This window comes from Lupinus angustifolius, chromosome LG08 (genome assembly GCF_001865875.1).
Source record: "Lupinus angustifolius cultivar Tanjil chromosome LG08, LupAngTanjil_v1.0, whole genome shotgun sequence".
Taxonomy (NCBI): Eukaryota; Viridiplantae; Streptophyta; class Magnoliopsida; order Fabales; family Fabaceae; genus Lupinus; species Lupinus angustifolius.
Window position 1 is genome coordinate 873,168 of NC_032016.1, and position 16,922 is coordinate 890,089.

The 16,922-nt window shown below is 31.9% G+C and overlaps 3 protein-coding genes across 3 annotated transcripts; 1 reads left to right on the forward strand and 2 right to left on the reverse strand.

Annotated features, from left to right (window-relative positions):
* LOC109353558 (cyclin-U4-1-like) lies at window positions 2,961–4,918 on the forward strand. Its single transcript, XM_019595893.1, has 2 exons — window positions 2,961–3,362; window positions 4,534–4,918. Exons 1-2 carry the CDS (start codon window positions 3,025–3,027, stop codon window positions 4,811–4,813), a joined length of 618 nt encoding a protein of 205 aa, XP_019451438.1. The 5' UTR covers window positions 2,961–3,024; the 3' UTR covers window positions 4,814–4,918.
* Window positions 10,467–10,928, reverse strand: LOC109353795 (uncharacterized mitochondrial protein AtMg00810-like). The gene has a single exon (XM_019596157.1). The coding sequence runs from the start codon at window positions 10,926–10,928 to the stop codon at window positions 10,467–10,469; it is 462 nt and encodes a 153-aa protein (XP_019451702.1).
* Window positions 13,554–15,736, reverse strand: LOC109353796. Its single transcript, XM_019596158.1, has 3 exons — window positions 15,148–15,736; window positions 14,382–14,937; window positions 13,554–14,154 (listed from the first exon to the last, which is right to left on the reverse strand). Exons 1-3 carry the CDS (start codon window positions 15,734–15,736, stop codon window positions 13,554–13,556), a joined length of 1,746 nt encoding a protein of 581 aa, XP_019451703.1.

Here is a 16,922-nt window from a genome sequence, read left to right on the forward strand (position 1 = left end):
TTCACCGGTTTTCCGGTTGAACCGGCCGGTACGGTTTTTATAACTATCTCTAAGGGTATTGATTTTTTATTTTTCTTGAATTAAATAAATTAAAAATTTAGAAAAAATTTCCCACTCTCACATTCCACTACTGGAAATGTATTTTTTTAAATTAAATAAATTAAAATTTAGAAAATTTTCCGCACTCTCACATTTTAGTAGAGGAAAGGATCTCATTAGAATGCTGTTACAGCCAATAGTTTCCTTTACATCAAATAGATACAACTAATAGCTCCAACTGCTATATATACATATACATATATATATATATATATATATATCATAGTAAGAAAAATCCACTCATCCTAGCTGTGTTTTTATGATGCCCACTTGCTTCCACTCAGCAATTGCACTATGACAGAAGGGAATGTAACATTGTTGATTTGTTGAGCATTAAAGTCTCATTCAAATTTAAGAGTTTTAGGTCAAATTATTTGGTGTTAGTAGATCATAAAATATACATACTTCTTTACACTAATATTATGAAATCTTAGAAAACATTAAACTAGAAGAGTTTCCTTACATAGTTAATAATTAAATATATGTATACAACTATATATAATTCTGTACTTACATAGAAATAATAATTATATAATAACATGAGAGATCTCTTTACACCCAAGTTAAATTATACTAGTTATACTCAATCTTAATAGTTCATTTTCTTAAATTCAATAGACCAAATGATTGAGTGCAATAAATTATTTAAATTTTTTTTTTCTCTTATCATTTATTGCACTCACTCATGTAGTCCGTTGGATTTAAGAAGATGAATGACTGAGATTAAGTGTAACTAGTGTAATTTAATTTGAGTGTAAATGAATTATTCTTCGAATAATAATATCTACTCTTTTTTACTAGACAAAGTTGAATAGTGTTCTCAATTTTTTTATAATTTTAAATGAACCATTATTTGTTTCCTCTAATTTAAAGGGGTTTAACCCGACCATCCTAAAAATTTTGTTGTCCATAATGATTTAATATCTCATTTAACTAAGACCGTAAACTAAAACAATCTTAAAATTTATGCTTTATTTAGTTTTTGAAAGATAGCGAGAGGAACTAAATGAAATGAAATTACATTTTAATTGTTCTTTTGGGAACAAAATGGAAGTAATATGTAAATAAAAAGGATTATATTTGTCAAATTACATATCATTTGTGTGAACCCATCATTAGTCCTCCATCTCTTTTTTTGGAATACGAAGCCCAAATTAATTTGATGATTTAAAAAAAACTTTATATAAAAGAAATTAAAAATTGTTAATTTTTTTAATATCAAATGTCACAATCTACTCTAATAATAGATCCTCCATAACTAGATCCTCTTAGTAATGGACACGCCAGTACTAAGAGTATCCAATTTCTATTTTTACATAATAACCAAACACTGGAAAATTACATTTTTTCTAATTCGAATTTTTCTTTTTTACTAGAAAAGAATAATCTCAAGTAATGAAAAGGTAAGTTATTGATTTTGTTTTTACATTTAATGATAAAAATATTTTTACATTGCAAAAGGTAGAACTTTTACATAATAAAAAAATTTCATTTGTTTTTTGTGCACTTTTCTCTCGAGTAATAAAGAAGATCATCAGTCATGACCCTTTTCATTAGTCATTTGAATTAATGAACCACCACATTTGATATAATTTGTTAGGACGGAGAAAGTGAAACATTTTCCTAAATCTAAATTTAATGTGCTAAGTGAAAACCACATAAATGGACTTATCGTATCATAATGCATGAGTTACAAATGAATAAAGATCTTCTCCATTAATGAAGAGACAAATACATATTTTTTCCTTTATTTTTAATGTTAAAATATAATTTCATTATAATTAAAATAATAAATGTGTCATTGAAAGTTGTATATTCCTTTATTTTTTAAAACACTTATCTCTTTATTAATGAATAGATCCATGCAAACACACCACCCACCCTCTCTCCCCATGCCTAGAAAAGATTACAAATGACACCTCTAATGCCAGCTCTAAATACCAAGATCTATCTTTACTAATTATGAGTATGTACTTAACAAGTACCTCTAAAGTTTCACCTCTCCATAGACAAAAATAAATAGACTATTAATATTCACATTTTAGATGCCAAATCTCTAAATCCAATCAAAGTTGGATCCTTTCAACAACCTTACAAAATTATGTCCTAGACTCTATTCTATTATTGAGAATGGAAATTGATTTGTCACATGAAACTGATATTGAACCCAAAATTTGATTTTAAAGTTTGTCAAGGAAGTAGTAACAAAGGCATCATATACTAATGCTTTGGACCAACATAGCAAATCCATGTTATGTCACCCACTTGTTATAGAATCAAAACACATGCAAAGGTCCTCTTATAAAAAAGTGGGACCCTTTCATTATATTCACAAATTTCCCACATGTATTCACATGATGGGTATGGAATGCCAATCTCATTGTCACAAAAATAAAATTTCTTTTTGGAATAAAGAGACATGAATCTACAATAAATCCACCCCTTCTTCTCTCTTTTACAAGTCAAGTTTTGTAATTAAAAAAAAAAAGAGGAAAGAGAAAATCATTACCCAATTCTAAATCCCAAAACTTTTCAAGCCAAAAAGGACACCACATACAACACAAACCACCACTAATGCCAACTTGCATGCCATAATTTAAGTTACATTTAAGGAGTATTTTGGGTATTGTAAATTGAACATATATATATATATCTGATGTCTCAAATCATGTTCCAAATCATGTCTCAAACCATATTCAATATCAATGACATTGAAGCAAATACATAAAAATAATAAATGTTTAATTTTTTAATTGACATGTCATGTTTTATTGTTATGAGACAAGATTAGAGATATGATTTGAGAAATAAAGTGTACCACCATTTAACAAACTCCTTCAATATATATATATATATATATACCCTGACTATAAGGCATCAAAATTCCAAGCATTCTTCAACATAAAATCTCATATTCTCTTCACCATGGCAGAACTAGAGATTCCAAGTGTGATGCCAAAGATTATTACTTTTCTATCTTCTCTTCTCAATAGGATAGCTGAATCAAATGATCTTAACCAACAACAACTCACACACCAAAAAATCTCTGTGTTCCATGGATTAACTAGACCCACCATAACAATTCAAAGCTACCTTGAGAGAATTTTCAAGTATGCAAATTGTAGTCCATCTTGTTTCATTGTTGCATATGTTTATTTGGATCGCTTCACTCAAAGACAACCTTCTTTGTCTATCAACTCCTTCAATGTTCATAGGTTATTGATCACTAGTGTTATGGTTGCTGCTAAATTCATGGATGATATGTAAGTATCTTTGAATTCTTTAATGTTGTTAAAGTTACTTGGAATAGTATATTTTATGTTTCTTGAATTTCTTCTTAGATTTCTTGAACTTGTGGTGTTTCTTTAATATCTTAAATATTCTGTCATTACACTGTTTGGAGATCCATGTTTTTTATTTCGAAGCATTTCAATAATATGAAGAGAGGAAAAAAAACATTTTCAAGAAACCCAGAATTTGCATTTTATGACCTTATCAAATTTCTTGGTATTTTATAATCGACTTAATATCTGTGTAGTCATAGTTAGTTTATTATTCACTATTAATTTGCATTACTATTCAATGATAATTAAGAATAAATGATAAATGATATAATGATAATGTAACAAATTCTTACATTTTAAAATTTTACTGTCTAAGATAATATTTGACATAAACTTGACATTGATAATGTCCTACATCTTTAAAAAGATTATAATCTTGCTTGTGAATTATACTATGTCCAGGCTGGCTTTGTATCAAACAGCACAACCCACCCATGTGATACCACCAATTTATAGCATGTATTAAGTGTTTGACTTTGATTTATAAGTAAAATATCTTATTTATTGCATCATATATATGTTATCATAAGAAATGTATTATTTTTTATGTTACTTAATGTGATGAATTGACAAAATATATTTAAGTTAAAAGTATAATAATTAAATGTTTTTCTGACCAATTATATATAGTAGCACATAAAATGATATATTTTTTGCGATTGAAAATATCATTTTCTAATTGGGATAGGGTGTATAAATAATATCACAACTTTAATTTTTTTATTGTAATTGCGATTACGAATATGATGATCTTACAATTTTGCTGACAATTGCGGTAAAAATATTAAAATTGTAATTTTATAGTCACAATTCTAGTTTCGGACCATAAAAGTGAAACTAATGTATTATCGTGAGGATGATACATTGAATATTGTTTTTGGGTGTTCTTGATGTGTTATATGTAGATGTGAGACAAGTGTTGTCCAAATATGGAGTCAAATTGTTAATTGTTAAACTAATAGAGTAGATTATTTAACTTAGGAGACATAGGAAAATGCCAAATTCTATTGATGGTGAACTTTTATTTTATTTTTACTTAAAAAACTACATGCTATTTTACACTAATTACTTTTCTATCTTTTGTTCACAGATACTACAACAATGCTTACTATGCAAAAGTTGGAGGAATCACCACAATAGAAATGAACTTTCTTGAGGTGGATTTTTTATTTGGTTTGGGATTCCATTTAAATATTACACCTAACACTTTCCAAGCCTATTGTGCACATCTTCAAAGAGAAATGCTTCTGATGCAACCTCTTAATTTTGCTGATTCATCCCTAAGTTTAGAAAAATCACTAAAAGCCCATTTATGCTTCAATGAGGATGAATCTTCTTCACATCAAAATCAACAACAATTAGCTGTTTGATTAATTTCTTGTTTTTTGTTTCTCTCAATGCATGTAGTGTAGTTGTAGATATAATGAACCTATGTTACAGACTTGCAATTTGGACCACTTTTACATGTGGACTAAGCTTCATATTTTTTATTTTCCTCAATTTTATGTGACTTTTTTTTTCATTTCTGAACTATGGTTAAATTGTTTGGTATTGTACAGAATTTCTGGCTAGAAAAGTATGTATGGTATTTTAGTTCTATGAAATATTAAGTTTTTACTTTATAAGGCTGAGATTAATTCTTCTTATACCCCTACCTTTGTGTTCTCTTGACAAAACTCTTGCGTCCACAATTAGCTTAAATATTTATCATTTATACCTAATTAGATTGTATATTAATATCATTGATTTTTCAAAAATGTTATATCTCGAACCAGTATTCGTACCGAATATTGATAACATACCCACAAAAAATGTGGGGCTAGCATAGAAATAGTTTGGTCAAAGAAGAATGATGTACACAGTTCAGGAGAGGTAAGTTGCCAATTGCTATTGACCTTGTGATAAGTGGCAGTTGTAGTGCTGATTCTTCAGAAGTACAAAATGTGTTATTGTGTCTATTTTATATTTTTCTTACTAAATTAGATTATTAGACTGATTTTAAAATATTAAATTAAAAAAGGTTATTTAGTAATTATTAAAAAATATTAATTTTTTTATTAGTTTCCTCGAGTATCATATATCTTACTCAATAGGTGAGATATATATCAACTCATATAATAAGTCGAATATCTGAAAACTCCTCCCAATATATATGACTCAAGTTCCTTTCATTTAGAGTAACACATATTTATATATATTTGTTTGATGTTTATTTTTGGTATAAAGATGTTTTTAACTACCAACTAATTATGTATTACATACCTATTAAAGAGAATAAAATATCTCTTAATATAAGGAGATAATTTATCTCCTCAAACTACTAAAATTATGACATGTGTTTTATTTAATCATTTTCTATATAAATATTCTAAACTAAATAAAATAATACACTTGTCATACTTTATTGGTAGAAAATACACTGTAATTTTATTTACCAAAGTTAAACTTTAACAAAAATAAACACAAAATGTGACAATAAATATTGGGGGAAGGGAACATGCATGTGCAATAATAGAGAACCAGAATTAGTTGGTTAGATAAACTGTGAATGTGACAAAAGCATGCAAACTATAGTAATGCCAACAAGACCAAGCATGAAACTCGACTATTTGGTCGGGTCCTTTTGGGTGTGTTTGTGAATATCATCCTTTTATATCATCTACCTATGGAGAAGTTCTGGCCTGTTCTTATGCTGCTAAATATTAACATTAACCACATGCAACATTAAAGAGAGACAGTTGAAGTGTTTCTATATGTATATATGTTGGAAGATCTTAATTTTTAGGATATAGCATTCTTTCATGAGTTAAGTAAATGAAACATATAAATGAGATTGACACTAAATCTTGACCCAAAATCTTAAGGAATTAGGTCTATAAGTTCCTCCACTTATATGCTCTTTAAATTATTTTGTTGTTACCATAGCTTGCAACAACTATAAATGGCACAAAATAATGATTATTAGCTTAGTCACGACCACATCGCTCTCTTTAAGACGTTTCGTGATATTGCCAAAAATGTGCAAGCAAACTATCAATGACGCCGTCCCAAGATAAAATAGTTCAGATCTCTGTTATCGAATTCTTACTGCATTATAAGAACCGATCTCAAATACACTCACCACAATATGGCCATCACTGCCAATTCTCGAAATTCTCACAATATGACTATCATTGCCAATTCTCGAAATTCTCATAATATGACTATTAGTGTCAATTCTCGAAATTCTTACAATATGGATACCCGTGCCAATTCTTTTCCCACTATACTCACTACAAGTGTCATTTCTCGAAATGTCCACAATTTGGCTACCTGTGCCAATTCTTTTCTCTCAATACTGACTACTAGTGTCAGTTCTCGGAATTTCTGCAATTTGGTTGCTTGTGCCAATTCTTAGTACATGGAAAGAAAGGAGGATAAGTTTGCCGGAAATGCATCGGCGGAAAATATGAGGGAGAAAGAAAAAGTTTAATGAAAACACATTAAACTTGGAGCGAGTTATAATGAGGGGAGAAGACCTCTATTTATAACATGAGATTTTTTCCAAATTCATCATCTCTCCAATGTGGGGCTTGGGAGTTGATTTTTTAAAACTCTTCTATGTGAGACTTGTGACTTTTTTAGATTTCACACCCAAAAGTTCCCACTAATGACTTTCAACAAACCAAGTTCCAACAATCCCCCACTTGAAATTAAAAAACGATTTTCGAGAATTTTTGTGACTTCAATAAGATTGTGTATAAACAAATGTGTCATATGACTCGAGCCTTTGCATAGTGAATAAGATCCAGATTTTACTAGAGTGACTCGTAGTCTTGAACTCTATCTCCAGCATCAAACCACACACAACCTTTTCAAAGATGTATTATGTAAAGCCCACGTGTTAAAGGTCATGCACGTCTATCCCATTATAGTGAACGCTCTAGAAATTTATGCCCCATAATTTCATAGGAAGCGGCCCCACTTCCACATTCACATAGATGACTTTATCAAGAGTACTCCTATAGCCTAGGTACTCCACTCCAATTGGAGTATAGATCTCATTAAGAGTTTAATTCATCCTTACATATGTTGTAGAAATCATGCTTCTCAGAATTTTATACCATGTTCATTTTCATAGCACTTCACAACTTGTTATTACGCATTGAACCTATTTCTTGGGATCTCTAGTCAGTTAGATCGTGTTACCATCATGAGTGATCCTCGTTCTAAGGGAAATAGTCCCATAGTCTTAAAGTATTATGGACTTTCTCTCTAGCTAGTCATTTCGTCAAAGGATATGCTAAGTTACTCTCAACGTGTACATGATCCACTCTAATAGCTTATGTAGAGAGTAACTGTAATGGTGTTGTGCTTACATGAATTTATCGTTTCTTACGGTTATAAAAGTGCTTCTCAATTTTTGCAATAGTCGTGATACTATCACATTGGATCAACACAACTAGTATCAGTTTGTCCTATAGGGGAATCTCTGCAAGCAAGCTTTCCAGTCAACTTGCTTCTTCACTAGTTGTTGCTAATGCTATCATCTCAACTTCTATAATAGATTGAGCTACAATAGTTTGTTTCTTGTTAGACTCTAGATAGTCCATCTCATCATTTATGGCTTCTTGCCACAAATCACCATCCAAAGAAGTCAAAACTTCTAGGAAAGTTGATGGATTCTCTTCCAATATATAGACAATATAATCATGTCTATACTCTCTAGCAGTTGTTGCTCTTTTACTTCTTCTAGGTTCTATTTCAAACTTTTTTTTATCATTATCTCTAATCACATGTATGTGATTAATTGATGTGCCTCCATTATTCCTCAATTTAAAAGGGAATTTCTTTTTCATTGAAATCAACATCGTTTAGACTCAATGATCATTTTTACGTTAATATCATAAAACATGTACGCCTTGCTGTTTATAGCATACCTGATGAGACACATTCATAGGCTTTATGGGTTTAACTCTTTAGGAGCATACCATCCGAAATGATTTCACAATAAATTCTATGTATCTCAACGGACTGGGACTCTACTAATTTATCATTAGTCATATGATACTTGAGGTAACGACTAACAACATATTTTTTAGTTTCAGCTTCCTCAATACCATATTTCTTTTCAAGTGCATACCAAATTAATTTAGTAGACTTGTATGAACTATAGTAATCACATAGATCATCAGACAACTCATTCATAATGAAATTCTTACATAAGTAATTATTTTCATTCTAGAGAGCTATTTCAATAGCTAGTTTATCATTTTTCTCCTTTTCGACTTTTTCTAGCAACACTAGGATATCGATTTTCAGAATGTGGACAACATTTCTCATAGTGTGAAAAAATTCATCTTATGTTGCCACCGTTTGAAATTTGTCCCATCAAACTGAAACAATCTGTTCATGTCAAAGTTGTTCGGTCTAGTAATATTATCTACGAATGCTATTGTAGTAGCAACGTCTTAAAATTGTTGTTAATGTAGCTTGCAACAACTATAAATGACACAAAATAATACTTAGTGACTGAGTCATGACCACGTCGCTTTCTTTAAGTCGTTTCGTGACACTGCCCAAAATGTACAAGCATACTATCAACCACGCCATCCCTAGGATAAAACAACTCAGATCTCTGTTATCGATTTTTTCTACACTATAAGAACCGATCTCAAATACACCCACCACAATATGAACATCACTGCCAATTCTTGAAACTCTCACAATATGACCACCAATGTCAATTCTCGAAATTCTCGCAATATGGCTACTAGTGCCAATTCTCGAGATTCTCACAATATGGCTATCCGTCCCAATTATTTTCCCACTATACTGACTACCAGTGTCATTTCTCGAAATGCTCATAATTTGGCTACCTCTGCCAATTCTTTAACTTCAATACTGACTATTAGTGTCAGTTCTTGAAATTCCCACAATTTGGTTGTATGGGCCAGTTATTAAGATGATTGTAGGGCTGTTTGGCGTAATAAAAGGAAAGAATAAAAAACATGCATAGTTGCCCATAAGTTGAGGCACATAATCTAGCCAGTTTGAGTACGGTCATAGCATGGTTTTCTAAAATAGTTGGGTTTGAGCTTTTACTTTATACCTTTTCATGTGTGTGCCCCCTTCCAACAAATGTTGCTTCCTGGAATCAAACCCTTTAACTTTTGAATTATTTTGGGATCTAGCAGAACCTTACATCACTGCTAGACCAACACCTTATTGGTAATCATGGTAATAGCTTATTACCAAAATAAAAGGGGAGAAGTAGAAGAACAAATAAATTATGGGGCAAAATGTATTTTTATTTTTAACTACAATAAGATAAGAAATATTCATGGAACAAATTGATGTAACTATTGTTAGAGGGAAAGTGAAACAAAGAAGAAGAAAGGAAGAAAGAAAGGAAGAAAGGAAGGAAGAAAGAAAGGAAGAGAAAAATGTATATTGGAGAAAGTTGTGGGTATTTCACTTTCATTACAAACTGTTAAGAGTGCATTCTATTTATGGACTATAACAACTAACATCTTTCTATATATAGTCTAACCAACTATATTTTGAATTACATTTTTGTCATTCCCCTTTAATTTGAAAATCTCTCAAAATCACAACATTTATTTCTCCCTTTAGCTTGTTGAATCTGTCTGCCTTTAGTGCTTTTGTAAAGATATCTGCAAGTTGTTCTTCAGTTGGACAATGTTTCATTTCAAGCTTCTCTTTGTTCACTTGATCATGGAGAAAGTGGAACTTTGTATCCATGTACTTGCTTCTCCCATGTGACACCGAATTTCTTGCAAGATCTATGGCAGATTTGTTATATACTAACAACATCACTGAAATCTTATCGAATATCTTCCATTCTTCTAGCAGAGCTGAAACCCAAGCTGCTTGACAAACTTCATGACATGCCACTATATACTCAGCCTCACACGTCGAAAGAGCAACCACTTTTTGCCTCATAAAACAGCAAGAGATTAGGGCACCTGATAGCAATAAAATGTAGCCCATTGTGCTTTTCCTTTCAACCTTGTCTCCACACTAGTCAGAATCAGAATATGCTACAAGGTGTAGATCATTATGTGCTTCTAGAATTGGAAATAATAAGCCAAAATCAAGAGTTTTCTTCAAGTATCTCAGGACACGTTTAGCTGCAGTCATCTGTGATTGTCTTGGATCACTCATAAATTGACTAATTAGACCCACCCCATAGCTAATCTCAGGTATGCTATTGCACACAAATCTGAGACATCCAACCAATTGCATGTATTGAGTGCCATTGACGTTTGCTTCATGCTCACAATAATCAATCTTCAAGTTACTTTCTACTAGAGTATTTGTAGTGTTACAAGTCTCCATATGAAATATTTCCAACAGTTCAAGGATGTATTTCCTCTGGTGCATCACAATTCCAACCTTGGTATCTAAAAATTCCATACGAAGAAAAAATAAGAGTTTGCCAAGGTCTGTCATTTCAAATTCTCCTTCCAAACTTTGCTTCATTGCCTCAATTTCATTGTCATTATTTCCAGTTATAAGTAAGTCATCCACATATAAGCACAACAAGACTACATTGTTGTTTATAGTGGACTTCACATACACCCTATGCTCAACTGTACACTTGTTGAAGCCAAGTTGTAGCAGGAAGGAATCTATCCTCCTATTACAAGATGTAGGGGCTTGTTTTAAGCCATAAAGTACCTTTTGAAGTTTGAAGACTTCACTTTCTCTACCTTTGAGCTCAAATCCTGGTGGTTGTTTAACATATATTTCTTAATCTAGTGGACCATTAAGAAAAGTAGATTTCACATTTAATTGACACAAATGCCATTGTCTGTTGCTTGTAATTGCCACAATCATCCTAACTGTCTCAATCCTTGCAACTGGAGCAAATACATCTGAATAATCTAGTCCTTATTTTTGCATAAAGCCTTTGGCAACTAGCCTAGCTTTGTGCTTGGAGATTGAACCATCAGGCTTAAGCTTTATTTTAAACACCCATTTCACTGGTATGGCAGTTTTGTTTGGTGGTAGGATCATGAGTTCCCAAGTCTTATTTCTTTCAATGGCCTATAGTTCTTCTATCATAGCTTTTCTCCATATAGAGCATTTAATGGCTTTTGAGAAAGCAATCTGTTCTGTGTCAGCAAAGAGTGTCATATATTGTACCAAATTCCCATCATCATTCACTACATCATCTGGTATCTAGATGATCTTTCTATGTTGGATGTGTTCTGAGTCTCAATTGTGGTAGTATGCTCATATGCTTGATCCTCTGAGTCTTTCCATTATAGACTCAATTCTATCATCTTCTGTGAATTTCTGCCAATTTTGGTGTCATTCCAATCATCGAGTTCATCAAATAACACATCTCTATTGTAGATGATCTTTTTACTTGTTGGACTACATAGTCTATAGTGAAGATGTAAGCATGCATGAATGCGAGATTGAAGAAGCAAGCATGCATAACATAATATTTTGATGAATACATAGGACACACAAAGGTTGATGAAGATAAAAGAATAGAGAAGGCAAAGGATTGACAACATGCATAAATATTGAAGGACAAGCTTGAGAAGATGAGCAAATCAACAAACAACAAAGTATCAACTAAAGTCAAGACTGAAGAAGATCTAGGGGGTAAGTATTGTTTATATCTTTATTAGATCCTAAGTTGCTTGCTTAGTAAGAGTCTAGGCTTGGATGAACCCCAATGAAAGTCTCACAAGCTAAAATCAATCATATCTAAAAGTAGATCTACATGCATACATACATGATTTACATGTACATACATACATACATGATCATATGTTTTGAATGCATTTAAAAAGTATTTTTAAATGATGATGCATTCAAAGACATGCATCATTATAAATCATGTAGGAGGTTCATTCATCATTTGAAATGTGTTTTACAAAACCATTAATCAATTAACAGTTGTGTTAATCGATTAACCCTTGGGCTGAAGACGTTAATCGATTAAATGGTGAGTTAATCGATTAAGGTGATTAAGCTGATAAATGTTTATGTTTTCTGTTATTTTGAAGAAACTCGTTCATCGATTAAGGCTCAACATAATCGATTAACTGCAATTAAAAATAGAACAATATATTAACTCAAGTTTTTCATATCGGTTCATAACTTAACTTTGAGAAAAGTTCAGAGGGTTAGAACACATTTTTCGAAAACAGAGAGTTTACAAATTATTGAGAAAATCTAGAGCTCAAACTTTCATATCTTTTAGAAAGACTTTCTAAGTATTATATTGAGAAAAGAAAATGGTGAATCTTTACAAGATACACATTGAGCTTTCATTGTCAAATCTGTCAAAAATAAACCTGCATCTCACGCGTTGTATTTCTATATTTGTGAGATCTTTTAGGGGTTCTTAGATTCGTAGAAGATTGTAAAATCTGCACATTGAGGTGCATATGTAACTTGAAGAATCATTGTTAGACTTAGGCAATAACACATTCTCTTGATGTGTTGTATCACCAAAGAAAGAGAATAGGTTTGGGAATACCCTAGTTGCGGTTAGGTAGGTATCTTCACGAAAAGCAAGAGGTATTGGTTGTAAGCGATACTTAGGTCGAGGCTAGAGTCGCGAACGATGAGGTACCCTAGTAGGTGAGTTTTATAGTCAAACCGAAGTGGGGGTTTAAGATCCAAGAAAGGAGCGTCGTGATTCTTGTATTGGAATTGTGTTTGTAAGAAACATTAAAGATTCCATAGTGAAGATAAAATCTCCCAAGATCAGAAGGGTAGGCCTGAATGTAGTTTGTAGTTGACAGCAAACGAACCAAGATAAAAAGCTGAGTCTTATTCTTTTTTCCCTTATCTTTTTACATTTTCGTATTACTTGATTTACTTAACTTGACATGTATATAATTCTATGATACTTGCATATTCTGTATAGTGCATTTATTGTTCTTAATTGTCTGTATAATTGCATGTAAGTTTGGTTGAATCTTGGATGACCGAAAGAATTTTGTTTACACTATAATTGAACCAGTTAATCGATTAAGTGGTTTAGATAATCGATTAAGTTTGTCTTTAATCAATTAAATAGTGTGTTAAGGTGTATAATTTCTGTGTTTATCGAGCGAATGTAATTGTGTATCGTATCACCTATTCACCCCCTCTAGGTGAGTGGCAGAGCCCCGTGGGACCTAACATATAGCTACCAGTTGATGTGTAGCCAACAAACATCATTGCTTCACTCTTATTGTCCAGTTTCTTCCTCATTTTATCTAGTATATGTGTATAGCATAAGGATCCAAACACTCTGAAGTGTTTAACAAAGGGTTTCCTTCCACTCCAAACCTCCTCATGGACTTGCAGATCCAACCTTTGAGTTGGACTCCTGTTCAGAACATAAACAACAGTTGTAGCAGCCTCTCCCCAAAAATTATGAGTCAACTTCTTGCCTTTGATTATGCTCCTCACCATATTTAGTATTGTCATATTTCTTCTTGCAATAATTCCATTATGTTGAGGAGTAAATGGTGTTGTAATCTCATGCAGAATCCCTTGACTTTTGCAATAACTTTCCATTTCAGTTGAGCAAAACTCTCCACCTCCATCAGTTCTAAGGAATTTAATACATTTACCTGATTGCTTTTCTGCTAGATTCTTGAAGGCTTGGAGCATTGTGAATACTTCACTCTTATGTTTAATCAAGTATATCAAAATCTTCCTACTATATTCATCAACAAAGGACACAAAGTATCTATTCCACCCATAGAGCATGTTTCAAATGGTCCACATATATCTGAGTAGACTACATGTAGCAAATCCATTGATCTGTGATGTGTGTAATTAGTGAAGGGTGTTCTTGGTTGCTTGCTTATCAAGCAATTTTCGCATAGTTTCTTAGGAATCTTTATTTCAAGTAATCCTAAGACTAATCCTTTAGCATGTAGAAGACTGGGATCTCTAAAGTTTAGGTGTCCAAACCTTAAATGCCAAAGCCAGGAACTATTGTGACTCAATTCAGCTGCCATACATTGAGATTCTAGTGTTGGCACATTAATGTGAAATGTTATGTTATCTGCAAGACGTGCCTTCAATATTTTTCTGTTTTGAGCATCAAATACTTCAATGTGACCTTTATTCATCTGCATTGTGAAGCCTTTTTCCAATAATTGTCCCATGCTTATTAGGTTGCTCCTCATGCCTGGCACATATAATACTTCTGTGATCTTGGCAAATCTGCCATTTTTGCCTTTAATCATAACATCACCAACACCTTCAGCTTTGATTGTTCTGTCATCTACAAACCGAATTTTGCTCTTCTTTGTTGCATCAAGATTGATTAGCCATTCTTTATGACCAATCATATGGTTTGAACATCTTGAATCCAAATACCATATCCCTACAATATTGGTCTCAATATTGGTTGTCATCATCAACAGAAGAGTGTCATCTTCAGATTCACTACTTTCCTTTACCAAGTTAGCTTCATTATGTTGTCTCTCCCTTAAGTTTCTTTGGCCTGGTGTTTGACATTCTACTGAAAAGTGACCAATTTTATTACAGTTGAAGCAATTAATTCTTTTCCTGTCTACTCTTTTTTTTATTCCTCTCCAATTTGAGTCTACCCTTCTGGTTGATGAGTCTGGTTGAATATTATTACTCCTTACATGTTCATATGAGTTTGCAGATCCTCTTTCAATATATTTGTTCTTACTTCGATTTCTTGGTCCACCTCTCCAATGTTAACCTCCCCTCCTTGTTGTTTGAGCCTGTAAGGCTTGATCTATAGGCTTCTCGTTGAATCTTTCTAATATCCTTTGTTCATGAGCCTCTAAAAAGCTTTGAAGTTGATCAATCTTCAAATCTTCTATTTTCTTTGACTCTTCTATGGAAACCACAATGTGATCAAATCGAGGTGTCAAGGTTCTAAAATTTTTCTCAACATTGGTTTGACCAGTCATTGTTTTCCCAAGTGCCTTCATTGCATATGTTAGGCTCACCACACAATTAAAGAAATCTCCAATTTTCTCTGAGTTTTCCATCTGCATCAACTCATATTGACGCCTCATAGTCTGCAATTTCACTTTCTTTAATTGCTCAGCTCCTTCGTTGCATCGTTCCAAGATCTTCCAAGCTTCATGAGAATTTGCAGCACCTGCAATCTTCTCAAAGTAGGCATTATCCACACACTGTTGGATAAAAAATAATGCTTTACAATCCATCTTCTTGTTCACTTTAAACTCTGCATTTTCTTCATCAGTGGATTCATTGTCTATCGTTGCAAATCCACTTTCTAATACCTCCATGACTTCTTGATATCCATAGATAACTCTCATCTAGGCGCTCCAGCAATTTCAGGTCTTGCCATCGAGTATAGGAAGGTGTGTAAGGCAGGTAGTGGAGTTGTGACCCAAGTTCATCATTTTTCTCTATAGATCTAACTTGCTCTTGATACCAATTTGTTAGAGGGAAAGTGAAAGAAAGAAGAAGAAAGAAAGAAAGAAAGGAAGGAAGAGAAGGTATGTATATTGAAGAAAGTTGTGTGTATTTCACTTTCATTACAAATGGCTAAGAGTGCATTCTACTTATAGACTATAATAACTAACAACTTTCTATATATAGTCTAACCAACTATATTTTGAATTACATTTCTATAAACTATAACTAGGTTGACTTAAATTAATAAAACATGAGAGAGTTAAATAATCTCTCTTGAAGTCTTGATAAGCATTAATAGCATTATAAAATCTAAAATGCTGTTGATTGCAGTTGTTTACTGCAATTGATAGAAATGTGTGCATTAATTTAAGGTAGTTTGTTTAGGTGGAAAATGAATCTTCAGAAAATTCATTTATTAACCTTCACATGTTTTGGGTGACGCCAGAAACTAGAAGAAAAAGAAGTTACATGAATTAATAGGGTAAGAATTCTTTATATTATTAGTGAATCATTGAATATTCATACTTAATTATTATTGACTTTAAGTATGAAAAAAATACATGTATTCACGATATAAGAGTTTTTGTATTGTCATTGCATTATTCATTAATTCATCATTCGTATTTAATCACTAACTGCATATAATTATTTACTTCAACATTATATAGATAATATAATATTTAAATATAAATAATACAAATAAATGGTAAATGATATATTGAATATGTTTGAATGTATTAATCTTTCCGAAATGGAATATTAAAAAAGTTTGATAGGTAGAAAACGGCTTATTTTAAAGTAAGAAGTCATTTTTGTTTCACTTCATTGATCGAATTGCAGAAAATGCGGTTAATTCTTGTTTTCATTTTCAGTATCATCTTTAATATTTTAATAGATCATAGATAAATCATTGATCAATTTAAATATTTTTAACACATACTCCTTCAATGCCATTTATCTTTATTTCATTAGTCATTACTCATTACTATCTAAAAATATTAAGGCTTGACCTGGGTTTAGGTTGCTCAGTTACTATTTATAAATTCGGTTACTATTAATTTCAGATATTATGTAACACATTTT